This window comes from Pristiophorus japonicus, chromosome 6, assembly GCF_044704955.1.
Source record: "Pristiophorus japonicus isolate sPriJap1 chromosome 6, sPriJap1.hap1, whole genome shotgun sequence".
NCBI lineage: Eukaryota > Metazoa > Chordata > Chondrichthyes > Pristiophoridae > Pristiophorus > Pristiophorus japonicus.
Genome location: NC_091982.1, coordinates 52,666,293 through 52,686,666, shown reverse-complemented (window position 1 = coordinate 52,686,666; position 20,374 = coordinate 52,666,293). Strand labels below are relative to the sequence as shown.

The 20,374-nt window shown below is 45.8% G+C and overlaps 1 protein-coding gene across 1 annotated transcript in view; it reads left to right on the top strand.

Moving 5' to 3' along the window:
* The window catches only part of il1rapl2 (interleukin 1 receptor accessory protein-like 2), a 704,017-nt gene extending 692,065 nt beyond the window's left edge, over positions 1–11,952 (top strand). The window contains exon 11 of the mRNA XM_070883960.1: positions 11,252–11,952. Coding sequence (XP_070740061.1) covers positions 11,252–11,952 — 701 coding nt within the window. The remainder of the gene's footprint in view (positions 1–11,251) is intronic.
* The last annotated feature ends 8,422 nt before the right edge of the window (positions 11,953–20,374 follow it).

Genomic DNA, 20,374 nt, shown 5'->3' with positions numbered 1-20,374 from the left:
TATGTACCCAGAGAGGCTGCAATTTCAGGGCCAGTATCTCCCCAGCCAGAATAGCATGGATAAACATTCTGCTGGCTTGACCTCCCTGCAGATCTCACCAACACACAGGACACTGGACGGGAAATGGGAGCAAAATATCTTTCAAAATAGTTCAGCAATATTTTGCACAAATGATTGAGCTCCTGGTTTTCCCGTCCAGTGTCCTGCATGTTGGTGAGATCTGCAGGGAGGTCAAGCCAGCAGAATAATGCTGTCCAGACCAGGACAATCCTGCAATTCAGGCAAGGGCAGACTGTGAGCTTGCTTGTCCCTGAATTGTTACGTTCTCCACAGTGATAATTGAAGGAAGGGACAACCTCATTACTTCTGCTTAAACTAGATGAAACTCCTTTCTTTTTAAACTTGTTTCAGGAGTCGTTGTAATCCACGATTGATAAAAATAAATAATTTGCTGAAGGTTTTAAAATATAATGTGCAGGAGTAGTCAGCAGCTCTGCCAGGAGCTTAATTCTACAATCTGACCAATGTATTCTGCCGCAAACTGCTTGCTGTTGGCACGTTGTCAGATATTGATGAAGTTTAGTTTACATGCTCAAACAAGTAACATTTAAAGAGGCGAAGGAGAATCCATGGCTCCATTTGGCTGAGGGTCGCCACTGACCAGAAGCTTAGCCTGACCGGCCATATCGACACTAAGGCTGGCCACTCCGTGACAAATGACTCACCTTCCAATCTCTCAAAGCCTTTTCGCCATCTCCGGGGCTCGGGTCAATAGTGTGATGTAATCCCTACCACTCACCTGGATGGGTATAGTGGCAACGTTAATAATCTAAAGAAGCTCGACGCCATCCAAAACAGAGCTTCATCATCATCATAGGCAGTCTTTCGGAATTGAGAAAGCCTTGCCTCCACTCTAAAAGTAAGTTCTTAGGTGACTGAACAGTCCAATACGAGAACCACAGTCCCTTTCACAGGTGGGACAGACAGACTTTGAAGGAAAGGGAGAGTGGGGAGTCTGGTTTACCGCACGCTCCTTCCGCTGCCTGCGCTTGCTTTCTGCATGCTCTTGGCTACGAGACTCGAGGTGCTCAGCGCCCTCCCGGATGCTCTTCCTCCACTCAGGGTGGTCTTTGGCCAGGGACTCCCAGGTGTCAGTCGGGATATTGCATTTTATCAAGGAGGCTTTGAGGGTGTCCTTGAAAGTTATCCTCTGCCCACCTAGGGCTCGCTTGCCATGTAGGAGTTCTGAGTAGAGCGCTTGCTTTGGGAGTCTTGTGTCAGGCATGCGAACAATGTGGCCTGCCCAATGGAGCTGGTCAGGTGTGGTCAGTCCTTCGATGCTGGGGATGTTGGCATGAACGAGGACGCTGACGTTGGTGCATCTGTCTTCCCAAGGGGATTTGCAGGATCTTGCGGAGACATCGTTGGTGTGTGCAGTCTGCATGATCACTGCCTCACACCGCCAGCGCACTGTGGCTGCAGTGTGTACGAACTACAGGATGCACAGCGGCAACTCACCAAGCTAAATTCAGCATTCCCTTGATGCCTACGGCCGAAAATGTCGAGAGCAGCAACATTGTGGCAACACCAGCAGCCCCCGCCCCATGTTCCCCTCCAAGTCACACACACTCGGACATGCAGTGTGGTTCCGACATCACCGCTGGCTCAGTATACAGGAATTCCCACCAAACACCATTGTGACAGCACCATTCGTTCGAGGACTGCAACAGTCTGTGGAGAAGGCCGACTGCCACCTGCTCAGGGCAACTGGGGATGGCCAAAAATTCCTCGCCGCCCACATCCTGAGAAGACGTTTTTTTTTAAATCACGTTACAACTGCATTGTGGGTGTTTGCACTGACACTAAGAAAGTGTCATGCCCACATGGGACCAAGCTCGGTTTGGCTCAAGGATGAAGAGGAATGAGTCCTACTCTTCCAGATTATCTCCCCACCACCTCGCTCCAGAGTCAGATCAGGCCTACAGTGGCAACTGTGGCTCAGTGGGTAGCACACTCGCCTCTAAGCCAGAAGTTGTGGGTTCAAGCCCCACTCCAGGCACTTGAGCACATAAATCCAGGCTGACACTCCAGTCCAGTGCAGTGCTGAGGGAGTGCTGCACTATTGGAGGTGCTGTCTTTCGGATGAGACGTTAAACCGAGGCCCCGTCTGCTCTTTCAGGTGGACATAAAAGATCCCATGGCCTTATTTCAAAGAAGAGCAGGGGAGTTATCCCTGGTGTCCTGGCAAATATTTATCCCTCAATCAAAATAGGGGTTATCTGATCATTGACATATTGCAGTTTGTGGGAGCTTGCAGTGCTCAAATTGGCTGCCGCGTTTCCCATATTGCAACAGTGACTACACTTTAAAAAGTACTTCACTGCCTGTAAAGCTCTTTGAGATGTCTGGTGGACATGAAAGGCGCTATATAAATGCAAGTCTTTCTTTTCTACCCCTGGACTTACAATAACATTTTAGTACGAGCGCGAAAGAAAACCTCTTCACACCAAAGTCGCAGCAAATACAACAGCTGCTACATCAGTACAACTTGGGAATAGGTGTCAGAATCCTGTAGGTACTAATAGCAGTGGAGTGTAAAAGCCCAGGCATTACCCAAAATGTGACTAGGATTACAAAGGATTTATAGACTATTACTACTTCTTCATCAGTCTGATTACACTGAGGATCATTTACATTATCTGTGCTTTCTCCGCTTACTCCTATTGTTGGCTGTACTATAATGATGACCATTTTATTTGGTCCTTTCCAATCTAATCCCCCTTCTGAGCCTAATTTGAAACATAGTTTAAGCAGAATTAATGCCGCTTGTCATTTTATATTCCAAATTTGTAGTTCTTACCACAAAGGAAACCTTCCCAAAAGCAGAGAGAGAAGGAAACATGTGGCACAGCAACTGTGTTTCCATGGCAACAGGGCCTTCACTTCCTTTACTTGTTAGTGTTGCTTTACTGGCACAGGCACGATGGGCCGAATGGCCTCCTGCTATGCTGTATCGTTCTATGAATCAATCTCACACTAAAGGGCTGATTTTAACCTACCCCTCCCCAGTGCCCATTGAGAACAAGGTGCCCGTGGGGGTCTCCTGCCCTTCTGGCTCGGCACTGCACTCTCACTGTAATTTTAACTCCAGGGTTACGGGAATCATGTGATTACGGGTTAAGTTATGCGGACAGGTTGCATAGACTAGGCTTGTATTTCCTCATGTATAGAAGATTGAGGGGTGATCTAATTGAAGGGTTGAAGAATGATTAAAGGAATTGATAGGTTAGATAGAGAGAAACTATCTCCTCTGGTGGGGGGAGTCCAGAACAAGGAGGCATAACCTTAAAATTAGAGCTAGGCCGTTCAGGGGTGATGTCAGGAAGCACTTCTTCACACAAAGGGTAGTGGAAATCTGGAAGTCTCTCATCAAAATAGCTATTGAGGCTGGGGCTCAATTGAAAATTCCACAACAGAGATCGATAGGTTTTTGTTAGGCGAGGGTATTAAGGGTTACAGAACCAAGGCGGGTAGATGGAGTTAGGATCACAGATCAGTCATGATGTAATTGAATGTCTCGAGGGGTCGAATGGCCTACATTGTTCCTATGACCTCTCATCGCAGGGAGGCAAAGGGATAGTGAATATTCAAAATTCGGGGTCGGATGATGTCATCGGCCCCCGACTAGATTTGAGTGCACAACCGCGCATCCTACTCCTGCTGTCGGCCTCACCAGGGAAGCTTGCCGCCACACGGGAGCAGGTCCAGCAGTCGGCTGATAAGCTAAGTTAATTTGAAATCTATTTTTAAGTTACCTTGTGGGCCAGGAGGAGCAGGATTGTTTCTCCGGGCCCCACAAGAGAAACCTTGGGTCTCCCCTGCTCCTTCAACAACAACTTTTATTTAGATAGCGACTATAACGTAGTAAAATGTCCCAAGGCGCTTCACAGCAGTGTTATATAACAAAACAAATAAATTTGACACCGAGCCACACAAGAAGAAATTACAGCAGATGAAGAGGTAGGTTTTAAGGAGCATCTTAAAGGAGAAAAGAGAGGTAGTGAGGCGGAGAGGATTAGGGAGTAAGTTCCAGAGCTTAGGGTCCAGGCAGCTGAAGGCACGGCCACCGATGGTTGAGCAGTTATAATCAGGGAAGCTCTAAAAGGACAGAATTTGAGAAGCACAGACATCTCGGTGTGGTTGTGGGGCTGGAGGAGATTACAGAGATAGGGAGGGGCGAGGCCATGGAGGGATTTGTAAACAAGGATCGGAATTTTGAAATTGAGGCATTACTTAACCAGGAGCCAATGTAGGTCAGCGAGCACAGGGATGATGGGTGAGCAGGACTTGGTGCGAGTTAGGACATGGGCAGCTGAGTTTTGGGTCACCTCAAGTTTACGTAGAATGTGGGAGGCCAGCCAGGAGTGTGTTCGAATAGTCAAGTCTAGTGGTAATAAATGCATGGATGAGGGCTTCAGCAGCGGATGAGCTGAGGCAAGGGCGGAGATGGGCGAAGTTACAAAGGTGGAAATTGGAGGTTTTAATTATGCCGAAGATATGTAGACGGAAGCTCATTTCCCTCAGGGTCAAATATGACACCTAGGTTGCGAACAGTCTGGTTTAGCCTCAGACAGACACTAGGGAGAGGAATGGAGTCAGTGTCTAGGGAATGCAGTTTGTGGCGGGGACCAAAGACAATGACTTCAGTCTTCCCAAAACTTAATTGGAGAAAATTTCTGCTCATCCAGTACTGAATGTCGGAGAAGCAGTCTGACAATTTACAGATGGAGGGGTCAAGAGAAGTGGTGGAGAGGTAGAACTGGGTGTCGTCAGCGTACATGTGGAAACTGACTCTGTGTTTTCGGATGATGTCGCTAAGGGTCAGCGTATAAATGAGAAATCGGAGGGGGCCAAGAACAAATCCTTGGTGGACACCAGAGGTAACGATGCAGGAGTGGGAAGAGAAGCCATTGCAAAAGATTTTCTGGCTACAATTAGGTAGATAAGAATGGAACCAGGCGAGTGCTGTCCCACCCAGCTGGACGATGGTGGAGAGGATTTGGAGGAGGATACAGTGGTCAACTGTGTCAAAGGCGGCAGACAGGTCGAGAAGAACGAGGAGGGATAGTTTACCTTTGTCACAGTTACAAAGGATGTCATTTGTGACTTTGATGAAAGCCGTTTTGGTACTTGACAGGGTCGGAAACCAGATTGAAGGGATTCAAAATTGGAGCTCTGGGAAAGGTGTCATGAATTTGGGAGGTGAAAACACGTTCAAGGACTTTGGAGAGGAAAGGGGGGTTGGAGATGGGGCGGTACCTAGCAAGCACAATGGGGTCAAGGGTTTTTTTTGAGGTGAAGGATGATGATGGCAGATTTGAAGGAGACGGGAACAGTATACTGAAGAAAGAGAACTGTTAACAATGTCGGCTAACATGGGAGCCAGAAAAGGAAGTTGGGTGGTCAGCAGTTTAGTGGGAATAAGGTCAAGGGAGCAGGAAGTGGATCTCATGGAGAAGATGAGCACGAGAGGTCAAGAGGGGAGATCCAAGATCCCCCAATCTTGATCCCTGTCTGGCTTTCGCCATCCCCACCTCCCTCACACACATACACGACTGCGCGGAACGTTTCCTTGGATGCGAGATTTCCCAATCCTGCCTGCCGACCCCCACGTCATTTCCGCCGGGTTTGGACAGGAGTCAGACCAGGGATATTGGAATGAGGCCCGGGGTTAAGATGGCCTGGGTCTTACCCTAGGGAGTGGGAGTGAGCCTACTGCTCACTCCTCGCCCCAAGTTAAAATCAGGCCTTACATTGTATTTTAAACTACTGGGGCAATAATGGCTGGCACGGTACCAGGAGTCAAAGAGTTAAGGTACAGATCAGCTATGATTTAATTGAATGGCGGCACAGGCTCGAGGGGCTGAATGGCCTCTCAGGTGGATGTAAAAGATCCCATGGCACTATTTCGAAGAAATGCAGGGGAGTTATCCCTGGTGTCCTGGCCAATATTTATCCCTCAATCAACAAAACAAAAACAGATTATCTGGTTATTATCACATTGCTGTTTGTGGGAGCTTGCTGCGCGCAAATTGGCTGCTGCATTTCCCACATTACAACAGTGACTGCACTTCAAAAGTACTTCACTGGCTGTAAAGCGCTTTGAGACGTCCAGTGTTCGTGAAAGGCGCTATATAAATCCAATAAACTCTAATTAAATGATTCATATTAGGAAAACGGTGGGGAAGGAATTGCCTCTAAACTTCTGGATTGCATAGTCATTCCTTGCTGGTGGAGGACATCACATGGTAACCTAAGTACTGAACAACACTGCCACCCATATTATCACATCATTTGCTCACCAGTGCAGAGTTTTCAGGAGGGGTGAATAGCACTCACAGGCATTGCTGAGATTATGTGTATGCACAGAAATAAAGTCGCCATATTATAAAAAGGATATAGAGACACTGGAGAGGGTGCAGAAAAGATTTACAAGGAAGATACCAGAAATGCGAGGGTATACCTATCAGGAAAGGATGAACAGGTTGGATCTCTTTTCGCTGGAAAAAAGAAGGCTGAGGGATGACCTAATTGAGGTCTTTAAAATTATGAAAGGTTTTGATAGAGTGGATACAGAGAGAATGTTTCCACTTGTAGGAAAGAGCATAACGAGAAACCATCAATATAAGATAGTCAGCAAAAAATCCAATGGGAAATTCAGAAAAAACTTATTTACCCAGGGAGTGGTGAGAATGTGGAACTCGCTGCCACAGGGAGTGGTTGAAGCAAATAGTGTAGATGCATTTAAGGGGAGGCTAGTTAAGCATATGAGGGAGAAGGGAATAGAGGTTTATGCTGATAGATTTAGATGAGAAAAGACAGGAGGAGGCTTGAGTGGAGCATAAACGCCGGCATGGACTGGTTGGACCGAATTACCTGTTTCTGTGCCAAATATCCTGTGTAAAAATCAATAACTGCAACCATAATTTTGCATTACCTGTCTCAGTTGGTGTTAGTATTGACCCAGCATTTGCGGAGTGAAGGTGTTTGCTGCTGGCCCTTAAGTACAATTTGCATGGAGATCTCGACATCTTCGGGTTTTCCGACCTTGAATTCAAATTAATGGAGTATAGTGGCGATCCCCCAGTGCGAACTGCTGTGTAAGCAGCCAATCAAAACACAGAATTCTCAGAGAGCGAACCAGGAATTGGGTAAGCTCTTAAAATTCTAACTATTTAAAATAGTTGGAGAGAGCAAAAGACAGATTGAGGCTTTCACATGGGGTAAAGGCAAACCTGAAATAAAGGATTAACAAACTAAAAATAAAAAATAAAATGTTGAAAATTCCTTGAGAATTTATTTTTTTATTAAAATTGACAAATTTCACATGGTACAAAATTAAAATGAGTTTTTCAGGCTCTTAGTCTTTGTTTAGCAGTCAATACAGTGTTAAAACACCAGATATACCTAATCCCTTCAGGTCAAACATTTAGTGGGGAATTTAACAGTGTAATTACTGTTAAAAGCCAACACTTTTGTCAGTTTCAATGATTTATGAGATTTCACTGACAGCTGGCTCTGTGAGATGGGGGGTAGGGATGCGGTGGGCGCGAGGTGGTGGGATCTTGCGCAGCTAGTTTCAGAGCTATCATTGACAAACTGCAACTTCAGCATTTCTGCACGGGCATGTGCCAAATCCCAAAGTTGTGATCAGTTTCAAAGGCAGAATGACGGCCAATGCTGCCAGTTCGGTGAATTCCAGGCCATTGTCTCGAATTCAGAAGGTTGTAAATTCAAGGCCCACTTCTGAACTTAACTGTATAAGGAAAGTTGAGGCTCCAATGTAGCACTGAGGAAGCACTGCACTGCTCTTCAGATGAAGAAACCAAAGCCCCGTCTGCCTGTTTCTGTGGCCTGGGTAGACATTATGGGCTGGATTTTCAGCTTTTCTGTTTTCGGGGCGATAATGGCTGCGGAGCGGGCAAGTTAGCGGCCGGGAATAGTTTGCACTTTAGTATTTAAGTTTGGCCATCTGGGCCCTGCGTCAGGGGGCGCAGCGCTAAGGGAGGCATTGTACACCTCTCGTGGCGCAAGGATGGGAAACTCCCGAGTTAAAGAGCTGGGCCGGGAGCGCTCCGAGAGAAGCCTGGAGTGGAGAACCTAAAAAAAACCCACAAAAACATTCCTAAAACATTGCCCACGCCACCACAACACAAAACGCAACAACTTAAAGGAAAAACCACTCACACTTACCTTATGAGTCAATTACGTTCCTCTCCACTGACGGGATTGTGGGACCGCCCTGATTTCCCGGGCGGTCATTGCACTTCACGGCAGAAGGGTCGGGCAAGACTCAAAACTCGCCCCGGTGTTGCAACCAGGGGCGTTGCACACCCGGCGCAGTTCTTCCCAGCGGTGCTGCTCAGCACCGCCACAAAACCCGACCGGAGGATCGCGGTGGGGCGCTGGAAGCCTCATCGCCGCATTGCCGCCACTCCGGGGCAAAACACGAAGCGCAAAGGTCCAGAAAATCCAGCAGTGGATCTTGCGCTACTACTCAAAGGTGAGTTCTCTCGTTGTCCTGTCCAACATTCCTTCCTCAACCAACAACACCAAAAATATGTGAATTGCTCAATCAATTTAAGATAATTGGCAAAAAAAGCAGAGGGGAGATGGGGAGACTTTTTTTTTAAGCAACGAGTTGTTATCATCTGGAATGCACAGCCTGAAACGGCGGTGGAAGCAGATTCAATAATAACTTTCAAAAGGTAATTTGATGTATATTCTTGAAAAGGAAAAATTGCAGTACTATAAGGTGAGATTAATTGGATCGCTCTTTCAAAGAGCCGGCACAGGCACGATGGGCTGAACTTTTAAAAAATTCATTCCTGGAATGTCAGCGTCACTGGCAAGGCCGGCATTTATTGCCCGTCCCTAATTGCCCTTGAGAAGGTGGCGGTGAGCCGCCTTCTTGAACCGCTGCAGTCCGTGTGGTGAAAGTGCTCCCACAAGTGTTGTTAGGGAGGGAGTCCCGGGATTTTCACCCAGCGACAGTGAATGAACAACGATATATTTCCAAGTCTGGATGGTGTGTAACTTGGATGGAACGTGTAGCTGGCGGTGTTCCCATGCACCTGCTGCCCTTGTCCTTCTAGGTGGTAGAGGTCGAGGGTTAGGGAGGTGTTGCCAAAGAAGCCTTGGCAAGTTGCTGCAGTGCATCTTGTAGCTGGTACACACTGTAGCCACGGTGCGCTGGTGGTGGAGGGAGTGAATGTTGAAGGTGGGGGATGGGGTGCCAATCAAGCGGGCTGCTTTGTCCTGGATGGTGACGAGCTTCTTGACTGTTGTTTGAGCTGCACTTATCCAGGCAAGTGGAGAGTATTCCATCACACTCCTGACTTGTGCCTTGTAGATGGTGGAAAGGCTTTAGGGAGTGAGGAGGTGAGAGACGTGCAACAGAGTACCCAACCCCAGTCCTGGTCACCACATTACAGGAAAGATATGATTGCACTAGAGAGGGCACAGAGGGGATTTACAAGGATGTTGCCTGGACTAGAGAATTTTAGCTATGAGGAAAGATTGGATAGGCTAGGTTTCATTTCTTTGGAACAGATGAGGCTATGTGGAGACCTTATTGAGGTGTATAAAATTATGAGGGGCCTAGATATAGTGTCTAGGAAGGACCTATTTTCCTTAGCAGAAGGATCAACAACCAGGGGCATAGATTTAAAGTAATTGGTAGGAGGTTTAGAGGGGATATGAGGGGAAATGTCTTCACACAGAGGGTGGTAGAGGCAGAAACCCTCACTTGAAGTGCCGTAATCTATAAGGCTACGGACCAAGAGCTGGAAACTGGGATTAGGCTGGGTAGCTCTTGGTTGGCTGGCGTGGACGCGATCGGCCAAAATGGCCTCCTTCCTTGCTGTAAATTTCTAAGATTCTATGATTCAACATCGAGTTCAACAATTTCAGACCATAAACCCTGCCCCTGTTTTTTTTTCTATTTTTTTTCTGTTTTATTCTCTTTTCCACAGCAGCTGTTGATGATTCTGCCATTTCCAGTTACATCCTGTCAAGACTCATCTTTTGCTTTTTAACGTGCTCCGTTACCATCTCCTTTTGCCTTGCACCATCATCCCTTTTTCTCTTAATCTCTCCTTCCTTCCATCCTATCACAGACCTTCCCTTTTGTTCTTTCCTCCCTCCCCACTCCCTTTCCCTACCCCAACACTTGCTTAAAAACCTGTTACATCTCCAGTTCTGATAAAGAGTCATTGACCTGAAACGTTAACTCTGTTTCTCTCTCCACGGATGCTACCTGACCTGCTGAGTATTTCCAGCATTTTCTGTTTTTATTTCAGATTTCCAGCATCGGCAATATTTTGCTTTTGTATTTGTGTGGCTGGTCCGGTTATGTTTCTGGGCAATGGTGACCCCCAGGATGTTGATGGTGGGGAATTTGGCGATGAACGAATGGCCTAATGTATGATTCTATGAGTCGACCTTATTCCTGTTTGTGGGATCTTGTTATGCTTCAATTGGCTGATGATTTCTGCCTATGTTAACAACAGTCACTGCAGATAATTCAATGTCAATGAAGCACCTTGGGATGTTTCCGAGAGCCGATAAAGCATTGTATAAAAGCAAGTCTCTCTCTTTGTGATTAGGGCACTGACATGTAACTGTACACAACACTGCTTCCCTTTCATAGAATCAGAGAAATTTACAGCACGGAAGGAGGCCATTTCGGCCCATTGTGTCTGTGCTGGCCAACCAAGAGCTATCTAGCCTCATCCCACTTTCCAGCTCTTGGTCCGTAGCCCTATAGGTTACAGCACTTTATGCGCACATCCAAGTACTTTCTAAATGTGGTGAGGGTTCCTGCCTCTACCACCCTTTCAAGCAGTGAATTCCAGACCCTCACCACCCTCTGGGTGAAGAAATGTCCCCTCAAATCCCCTCTAAACCTCCCCCCATTACTTTAAATCTATGCCCCCTGGTGGTTGACCCATCTGCCAAGGGAAACCGGTCCTTCCTATCCACTCTATCCAGGCCCCTCAGAATGTTATACACCTCCCCTCAGCTTGATCTGTTCCAAAGAAAACAGATCCAGCATCTCCAATCTTCCCTGATAGCCAAGACTCCTGAATTGCCTGCTTGAGATCTCAAGGACAAGTCATAATGATGTGTGGCTTTTTTTTGTCATCATTCTCATCAAATTACCTGTTAATTCTCTTTCCTCAACCCGCAGCTTACATTGAAGATTTAGCAAGGTGCGTTGATCAAAGCCGGAGATTGATTATCGTGCTCACGCCAGACTATGTCATAAGGCGCGGGTGGAGCATTTTTCAGCTGGAGAACAGACTGCACAACATGCTTGTGACCGGAGAAATCAAAGTTATTTTGATCGAGTGCCCCGAAGTGCAAGGGATAATGAACTACCACGAAATCGAAGCCTTAAAAGACACCATCAAACTTCTGTCCGTCATCAAGTGGTGTGGGCCTAGATGCAACAAACTCAATTCCAAGTTTTGGAAGAAGGTCCAGTGCGAGATGCCCATCAAGAAGAAGGAGCCGGTCAGCCGCGGCCAGGTCCTGGATTGTGGTGAGCAGGGTATTTTTGGAGAGCTGCAGGCCGTCTCGACTGTTTCCATGGCGGCCAACACCGCCACGCTCGCAGCTTGCCCGGGGGAGCTCCCGCCAAACTTTCACAAAGCGGATCACTTGCAAACGAGGCACTACTGTCGGACTTACGAGTATGACTTGACGCCCGCTTCGGTGCCCATTACCTCGATCAGCAATCAGCACACCTACTGCAATATTCCTATGACGCTCATCAACGGACAGGCGCCACAGATCATCATCACCAGAGACCCGTCCCCCCGCGATGCCGCCAATGAACGCCTGCCGATGTCTTCGCGGGAGATGGGCATCACCAGCGACATCTGGTAGGGTCGGGCAGAAGGGGCCATTTCCCTCCCTCCCCCTGTCTCTCTCTCTCTCTGCGTTTCCATTCAAGCTGCGTAAAGGCTCACACACACACACACACAAAAAAATGTCGAACCTGACACAAAACTCGCAAGCCACGGACAGTTCTACCACCTCGCAATATCCTGGAACTAAACGCCATCTTTTAGACATTGTATGTGTGTCAGCTTGTATATTTTAGGAGACTTGTTACAGAATGGCTTTGACCCTTTTCTGCCCAAAGTTGCCAAAACCCGAACCAATTGTTGATGACATTTGCTGTTTTTGAGTGGGTTACTGTGACTTTAAGGTTAGAAGGAAGCAGACATCCACATTATTGGAAATCTGGAACTCTCTTCCCCCCCCCTCAAGAAGCTGTTCAGGCTCAACTGAAAATGTCAAAATTAAGATTTTTGTAAGGCAAGGGGAATTAAGGGTTACAGAAGGAACCAAGGTAGATGGAGTTCAGGGGCAGATCAGCTGTGTTCAAATTGAATGGATGAACAGGTTTGAGGGGCTGGATGGCCTCCTCCTGTCTCTGGCCTTCAAGGCAGTGCCTACATTGTTAGAAGTGAGGACAGGAGGAATTCATTATTCTCACTTCCCTTTTGTACTCTGCCAAATGTACGCTTCACAGATGTGGTCAAGTGCTGGTTTCCAACGGGATGGAACGATATCACTCGTGAAGCATGTGAGAACCTTGATCAACCGTGAACTCCCACTCCATTTTAAAAAACTAAAAACCCACAGAGGAATCACAACCTGAAATCTCGTGAAAAGAAATGAGTGTGGCGATGAGTGGTGGTTAAATATAGCACACAGGATGCAGCTGTGTTTAATACTGTCAGACCCTTATTGTGGGGCTCGCAATGTTTGCACAACCACCGGATGATTTCCACCACTCTTTTCTGTTCCATTTTCCCCTGGGGTTTGCTTGCCTTTACCACCGGGTGCTTCTCACAGCCCAGCAGTCCCCGCACTCATCGGTTAATACAAATTGCTTTGTGACACAAAGATTGCCGCAGTTTGGTTTATAATTTGTTTTTTTGCTTTTTTTATTGCCAGTTGACAGTAGCATGGTGCTAGTATTTTCTATATGATACAATTTACCATTAAAAAAATACCCTTGGAAGTAAAAATGAGGGCAGTCAGATGCGAGGGGTGTGTGACGGAGCAGGAAATTTAACATTGATAATTCTCGCTGGTGGAATAATATTTTACTGTTATGGGCACACCAACAGGGAATGCTTTCAAATGCATTCACATTTACAAGAAGTCCATATATGAGCACTGGATCAATCATTGAAAAATTAAGTACATTGAATAAACAGAATAACTCCTCTGTGATTGGCAACGGCAGGGTTTATTTAAAGCCTGTGATAGATCAACATAGTCCATGTAGGGCAGTTACAGGCCAGTCACCCTTGTGAGTTATGGGTCTCTCACATCAAGGAATGAACGAGCAGAACCACCAATGTGAGCTGAGTTAGCCTCTATTCAATGCCAGGTGACTGCATTTTAATCAGCCCGGCCCTTCTATTTGAGAAGAAAGTATTTTTAAATGTTTCAACCGTCCAACAGAATCTTACAGCTGGGGGGTACAACTGGTTGATGAAGTGAGTGAGTCACCAGTAATCTGTGGTCAGAGGCTCCCTTGTGGTGGTCTCCGTCATCATCAGATGCACTGCTTCAGAAATACTCAGGTTGTGAAGAATGAGATGCAACTGCTGCCTCCTTTGTGAAGCAAAACCTAGTTCCGTTTAAAGCTCACGTGTGCACATGATTGCTGAACATCCGATTTATTTTGTGGCTGTGGCTTATGAACACAAGAGCAAACAAAGCAGACAATTATTGTCATTTTAGAGGACATTTACGCATGGGATTCAACCTAAGGTAAGTGTATCTTGAACATAAGTTCTAAGAAAATGATTACCTCCTTTTGTTTAAATTCATATCAATTGAACAATACCTGCCCTTGACATCAACAATGATAAAAATGAACATAAAACTTGCATTTATATAGTGTCGTTCACAACCTCAGGCCATCCCAAAGCACTTTACTGCCAATGAAAACTATTTGAAGTGTAGTCACTGTTGTAATGTAGGAAATGGGGCAGCCAATTTGCCTACAGCAAGCTCCCATACACAGCAATGAGATAGTGACCAGATAATCTGATTTAATCATGTTGGTTGAGGGCCAAATATTGTCCAGAACACTGGGGATAACTCCCCTGCTCTTCCTCGAAATAGTTTTTACATCCACCCAAGTGAGCAGTCAGGGACCTCGGTTTAGCATCTCATGCAATAGGTGACACCTCCGACAATGCAACACTCCCTCAGCACTGCACTGGAGGATGTGAACGAGCAGCAAAAGTGCCTTTGTGCATCGTGCCAGAGACTAAGAGACCCAAATAAAAATTTGGTCTGAACTGACATTTGTAATTAAGCAGTTCGAGATGCACATATGCTGAATGAATACAGAACATCTGTCACGGCAACTGTTTGGGGCCAGTATATGTAGGCTGCATGTGGGAGAGATGTCAATCAGGGACTCATTGGTGAGTTGCAGTTTGGCACCCCCTATCGGCTGTCTAGAGTGCTGCAAGAGGCCAGGAGGACATCTCCAGATGCCTTGTGTGCGTTCAACTGGGTAACATTTGTGTGAGGATCAGGAATTTGGAATTGACAAGCCTGTAATTAGAAACTTTAAAAATTCTATACAAATGGCTTGTACAATTATCTCACTGGGTTTTAACAATGTTTGTTTATTAAAAAATTAATCCTGTATCCATCTCCAGAGAGCTTTGCCTTTATGAAGATTTCCTTTGGCCATGTCACAATCATGCTCTTTTTTTTCTTTTGAACGACTGTCCAAAAACCCTAAATTTGCCACGTCATCGTGTTTGCACTTGTGATCTGACCTTTAGTGAATTTTTTAATTGAAAATTGGTAACTGTTATCTCCCTGATTTCTGCTATCGTTTCATATTTTTCACAGTAAAAGTCAATCTGTGATTAATATTTGGTAAGTCAGAGTTAAGCAAACAAAACTGCTTTCATTGTAAGCATCACAAAAAGATTATTTCTGTTGCTTTAGACTTGGGGAGTGGTGGTGGGGGGGGGGGGGCGGTGGGGGAGGAGGTAATTTTGCAAGTGCACATTAACAACAAGAATGGTTCCAGGCTCTCACTCCCTTCTCAGGCAGCAGGCCCTTTAATTCCATGTATCAAGAAGTCTGGCAGTATTCAATCAGTTCTCCATGAATAGAGACCCCTCCAATGCCCAGCACCAGTATTTCTTCACACTAACACGCTGTGGCTCTTTGGGTAGCACTCTCATCTCCAAGTCAGAAGGTTATGGGTTCAAGTCCCATTCCAGGAACTTGAGCACATTAATGTAGGCTGACACTCCCAGTGCAGTCTTTCAGAAGATATGTGAAACTGAGGCCCTGTCTGCTTCTTTCAGATGGACGTAAAAGATCCTGATATTGATTACATTCCAAAAGTACTTAATTGGCTGTAAAGCACTTTGAGATACCCAGTGGTTGTGAAAGGCGCTGTATAAATGTAAATTTTTTTTTTCTTTTTTGGGGTGCCTTTCAGATGCTGGTGAGTGCCAGGAGCTACTTGTGATAATATTACCAGTAAATTTCCCCATTAAGCTCATCAGTGGACGCAACCCCACAGTAATATGTTTTTCTTTGTTGAATTTGGTGTGGAGGTGCAACCATATACAAAGAGTGGGGAGACATAGTGAGTGCCAATCTGGAATCTGAAGCAAGGATAAGAGATGGTATTATCAAAAAATTGTCTGAGGATCTTCTTGCCCGGTAGATCTTTTTTTTTTATTTATTCGTTCCTGGGATGTGAGCGTCGCTGGCAAAGCCGGCATTTTTTGCCCATCCCTAATTGTCCTTGAGAAGATGGCGGTGAGCCGCCTTCTTGAACTATTGCAGTCTATGTAAAGGATTCGGGCCTATAGTTTAGAAACATAGAAACATAGAAAATAGGTGCAGGAGTAGGCCATTTGGCCCTTCGAGCCTGCACCACCATTTAATATGATCATGGCTGATAATTTTTGCAACTTCAGTACCCCATTCCTGCTTTCTCTCCATACCCCTTGATCCCTTTAGCCGTAAGGGCCATATCTAACTCCCTTTTGAATATATCTAAAGAACTAGCCTCAACAACTCTCTGCAGTAGAAAATTCCACAGGTTCACAACTCTCTGAGTGAAGAAGTTTCTCCTCATCTCAGTCCTAAATGGCTTACCCCTTACCCTTAGACTGTGATCCCTGGTTCTGGACTTTCCCAACATCAGGAACATTCTTCCTGCATCTAACCTGTCCAGTCCCGTCAGAATTTTATATGTTTCTATGAGATCCCCTCTCATTCTTCTAAATTCCAGTGAATATAAGCCTAGTCGATCCAGTCTTTCTTCATATGTCAGTCCTACCATCCTGGAAATCAGTCTGTTGAACCTTAGCTGCACTCCCTCAATAGCAAGAATGTCCTTCCTCAGATTAGGAGACCAAAACTGTACACAATATTCAAGGTGTGGCCTCACCAAGGCCCTGTACAACTGCAGTATGACCTCCCTGCTCCTATACTCAAATCCTCAAATTTGTTGTAATGTGCTCTCCAATTCTTTTTATTACATCAACAAATTATCAACATTAAGAAGGAAGATTTTCTCTTGTGTGCTACATTCAACAAAAGCATAAAACCATTAAAAGCACAAAGTGCAGAGAGGACATTTTCCCCTCAGTATCTGTATTTACAATGCGGACACTTTGGGCTTTCCATCAATTTCTCTCTAAATTCTCTTTGGCACTAGAGGAAATGTCTGCCATATGGACTTGATGGAGCAATCAAATAAATAAATATTTCCTCCCCTTTTCTGAAAATACTGGCTCTTGCTGAGATAAACTCCAGTGCTTCAAAGCCCCATCTGCTCTCTCAAGTGGACGTAAAAGATCCCACTATTTTGAAGCAGAGCAGGGGACTTCTTCCCGGTGCCCTGGCCAATATTTATCCCTCAATCAACATCACAAAAACAGATTAACTGGTCATTATCACAGTGCTGTTTGTGAGAGCTTGCTGTGCATAAATTGGCTGCCGTGTTTTCTACGAGGCCATGAAAAGCGTAATATAAATCCAAGTCTTTTCTTTTTTCCTCAAATGGCCATTCTTTATTTGTGAGCTTAGACTGTTCATATGAACAGGACATTGTACAGTGGAAGGCATTACGTCCAATGTTCCCACACGTACACTTGCGGCAGAAATCGACAAATAGCAGTCAATATTCAAGGCCAGCTTTTATTGCCCATCCCTAATTGCTCTTGAGAAGGTGGTGGTGGTGAGTCACTTTCTTGAACCTCAGAGGGCAGTTACGAGTCTGGAGACACATATAGGCCAGACTGGGTAAGAATGGCAGATTTCCTTCCCTAAAGGGCATTAGTGAACCAAATGGATTTTTACAACTTCATGGTCACCATTACTGATACTGGCTTTTTATTCCCAATTTATTTAATTAACTGAATTTAAATTCCCCAGCTACCATGGTGTGATTTGAACTTATATCTCCGGATTATTAGTTCAAGCCTCTGAATTACTAGTTCCATAACATAACCACTATGCTACCGTAACCCTCAAGAGTCAAGAGTGGGAAACTTTGACGATTCTCTCCCTTTACAAGCCTGGGGGTGTGTAGAGTTGTTGTAGATCCGAACATCTCCCCTAGTTAAGATCGATCAACTCAACACAGAGCAGGAATTAACCGCGTGACCTTCTGGTCCTGCATGGTTTGAGCTACAGTGTTTTTACCCATTAGACAATCGGGGAAGATCAAATAAGCAGGTTTCAATTAAATAAAATTCACTCACTTTCTCCAGCAATCATTTATGGCAGTGACTATGTGGTCCTTCAAACATCTCAGTTATCCTGAGGGCAGAAACAAGGATTCTGGCATAGAATATAACGTGTAAATGTTTTTCTGATGGCGTGGATTGCCTATCTGATATAGGACGCTTCCCCCATTGTCATCGAAATCAATGGAAATGATAATCGGAGTGGGGGTGGGGATGGGGATGGGATGGTGACAGATTAGGAAAAGGGGAGGTGCAACGAGATCTGGGTGTCATGGTACATCAGTCATTGAAGGTTGGCATGCAAGTACAGCAGGCGGTGAAGAAGGCAAATGGTATGTTGGCTTTCATCGCTAGAAGATTTGAGTATAGGAGCAGAGAGGTCTTACTGCATTTGTACAGAGCCTTGAGGCCACATCTGGAATATTGTGTTCAGTTTTGGTCTCCTAATCTGAGGAAGGACATTCTTGCTAGTGAGGGAATACAGCGAAGGTTCACCAGACTGATTCCCGGGATGGCAGGACTGACATATGAGGAGAGACTGGATCAACTGGGCTTGTATCCGCTGGAATTTAGAAGAATGAGAGGGGATCTCATAGAAACATATACAATTCTGACGGGATTGGACAGGTTAGAGGCAGGAAGAATATTCCCGATGTTGGGGAATTCCAGAACCAGGGGTCACAGTCTAAGAATAAGGGGTAAGCCATTTAGGATCGAGATGAGGAGAAACTTCTTCACTCAGAGAGTGGTTAACATAGAAACATAGAAACATAGAAAATAGGTTCAGGAGTAGGCCATTCGGCCCTTCTAGCCTGCACCGCCATTCAATGAGTTCATGGCTGAACATGCAACTTTAGTACCCCATTCCTGCTTTCTCACCATACCCCTTGATTCCCCTAGTAGTAAGGACTTCATCTAACTCCTTTTTGAATATATTTAGTGAATTGGCCTCAACAACTTTCTGTGGTAGAGAATTCCACAGGTTCACCACTCTCTGGGTGAAGAAATGCCTCCTCATCTCGGTCCTAAATGGCTTACCCCTTATCCTTAGACTGTGTCCCCTGGTTCTGGACTTCCCCAACATTGGGAACATTCTTCCTGCATCTAACCTGTCTAACCCCGTCAGAATTTTAAACGTTTCTATGAGGTCCCCTCTCATTCTTCTGAACTCCAGTGAATACAAGCCCAGTTGATCCAGTCTTTCTTAATAGGTCAGTCCCGCCATCCCGGGAATCAGTCTGGTGAACCTTCGCTGCACGCCCTCAATAGCAAGAATGTCCTTCCTCAGGTTAGGAGACCAAAACTGTACACAGTACTCCAGGTGTGGCCTCACCAAGGAGAATTCCCTACCACAGAGAGTTGTTGAGACCAGTTCGTTAGATATATTCAAAAGGGAGTTAGATATGGACCTTATGGCCAAAGGGATCAAGGGGTATGGAGAGAAAGCAGGAAAGATGTACTGAGGTTGAATGATCAGCCATGATCTTATTGAATGGCATTGCAGACTCGAATGGCCGAATGGCCTGCTCCTGCACCTAATTTCTATGTTTCTATGTTACACAGGTGGGTGACCTGCTCCACCAGGCTAACAGTGTCAGCTGTGGCTCAGTGGGGAGCACTCTCGTCTCAGAGTCAGAAGGTTGTGGGTTTAAGTCCCGCTCCAGAGACTTGAGCATAAAAATCTAGGCTGACACTCCCAGTGCAGTGCTGAGGGGGTTCTGTACTGTCGGAAATGCCGTCTTTTGCATGCTACATTAAACCGAGGCCCCATCTGCTTTCTCAGGTGGACGTAAAAGATCCCATGACACAATTTCAAAGAAGAGCAAGCGGATTTATGCCCGGTGTCCTGGCCAATATTTATCCCTCAATCAACAATACTAAAAAGAATCATCATCATAGGCAGTCCCCGGAATGTAGGAAGACTTGCTTCCACTCCTGAAGTGAGTTCTTTTGTGGCTGAACAATTCAATACGAGAGCCAGAGACTCTGTGACAGGTGGGACAGATATTTGCCGAGGGAAGAGGTATGTGGGACTGGTTTGCTGCATGCTCCTTCCGTTGCCTGCGCTTGACCTCTTCACGTTCTCGGCGTTGAGATACGAAGAGCTCAACACCCTCCCTGATGTACTTTCTCCACCTAGGTCGGTCTTCGGCCAAGGACTCCCAGGTGTCAGTGGTGATGTCACACTTTATCAGAGAGGCTTTGAGGGTGTCTTTGTAACGTTTCCGCTGCCTACCTTTGGCTCGTTTGCCGTGGAGGAGCTTTGCATAAAGCATTTGTTTAGGGAGTCTAGTGTCTGGCATGCGAACTATGTGGCCTGCCCAGCGAAGCTGATTGAGTGTGGTCAGTGCTTCAATGCTGGGGATGTTAGCCTGGACGAGGACACTGATGTTGGTGCGCCTGTGCTCCCAGAGGATTTGCAGGATCTTGCAGAGACATCATTGGTGATATATCTCCAGCGACTTGAGGTGTCTTCTGTACATCGTCCATGACTCTGAACCATCCATACCTGGTCATTATCACATTGCTGTTTGTGGCAG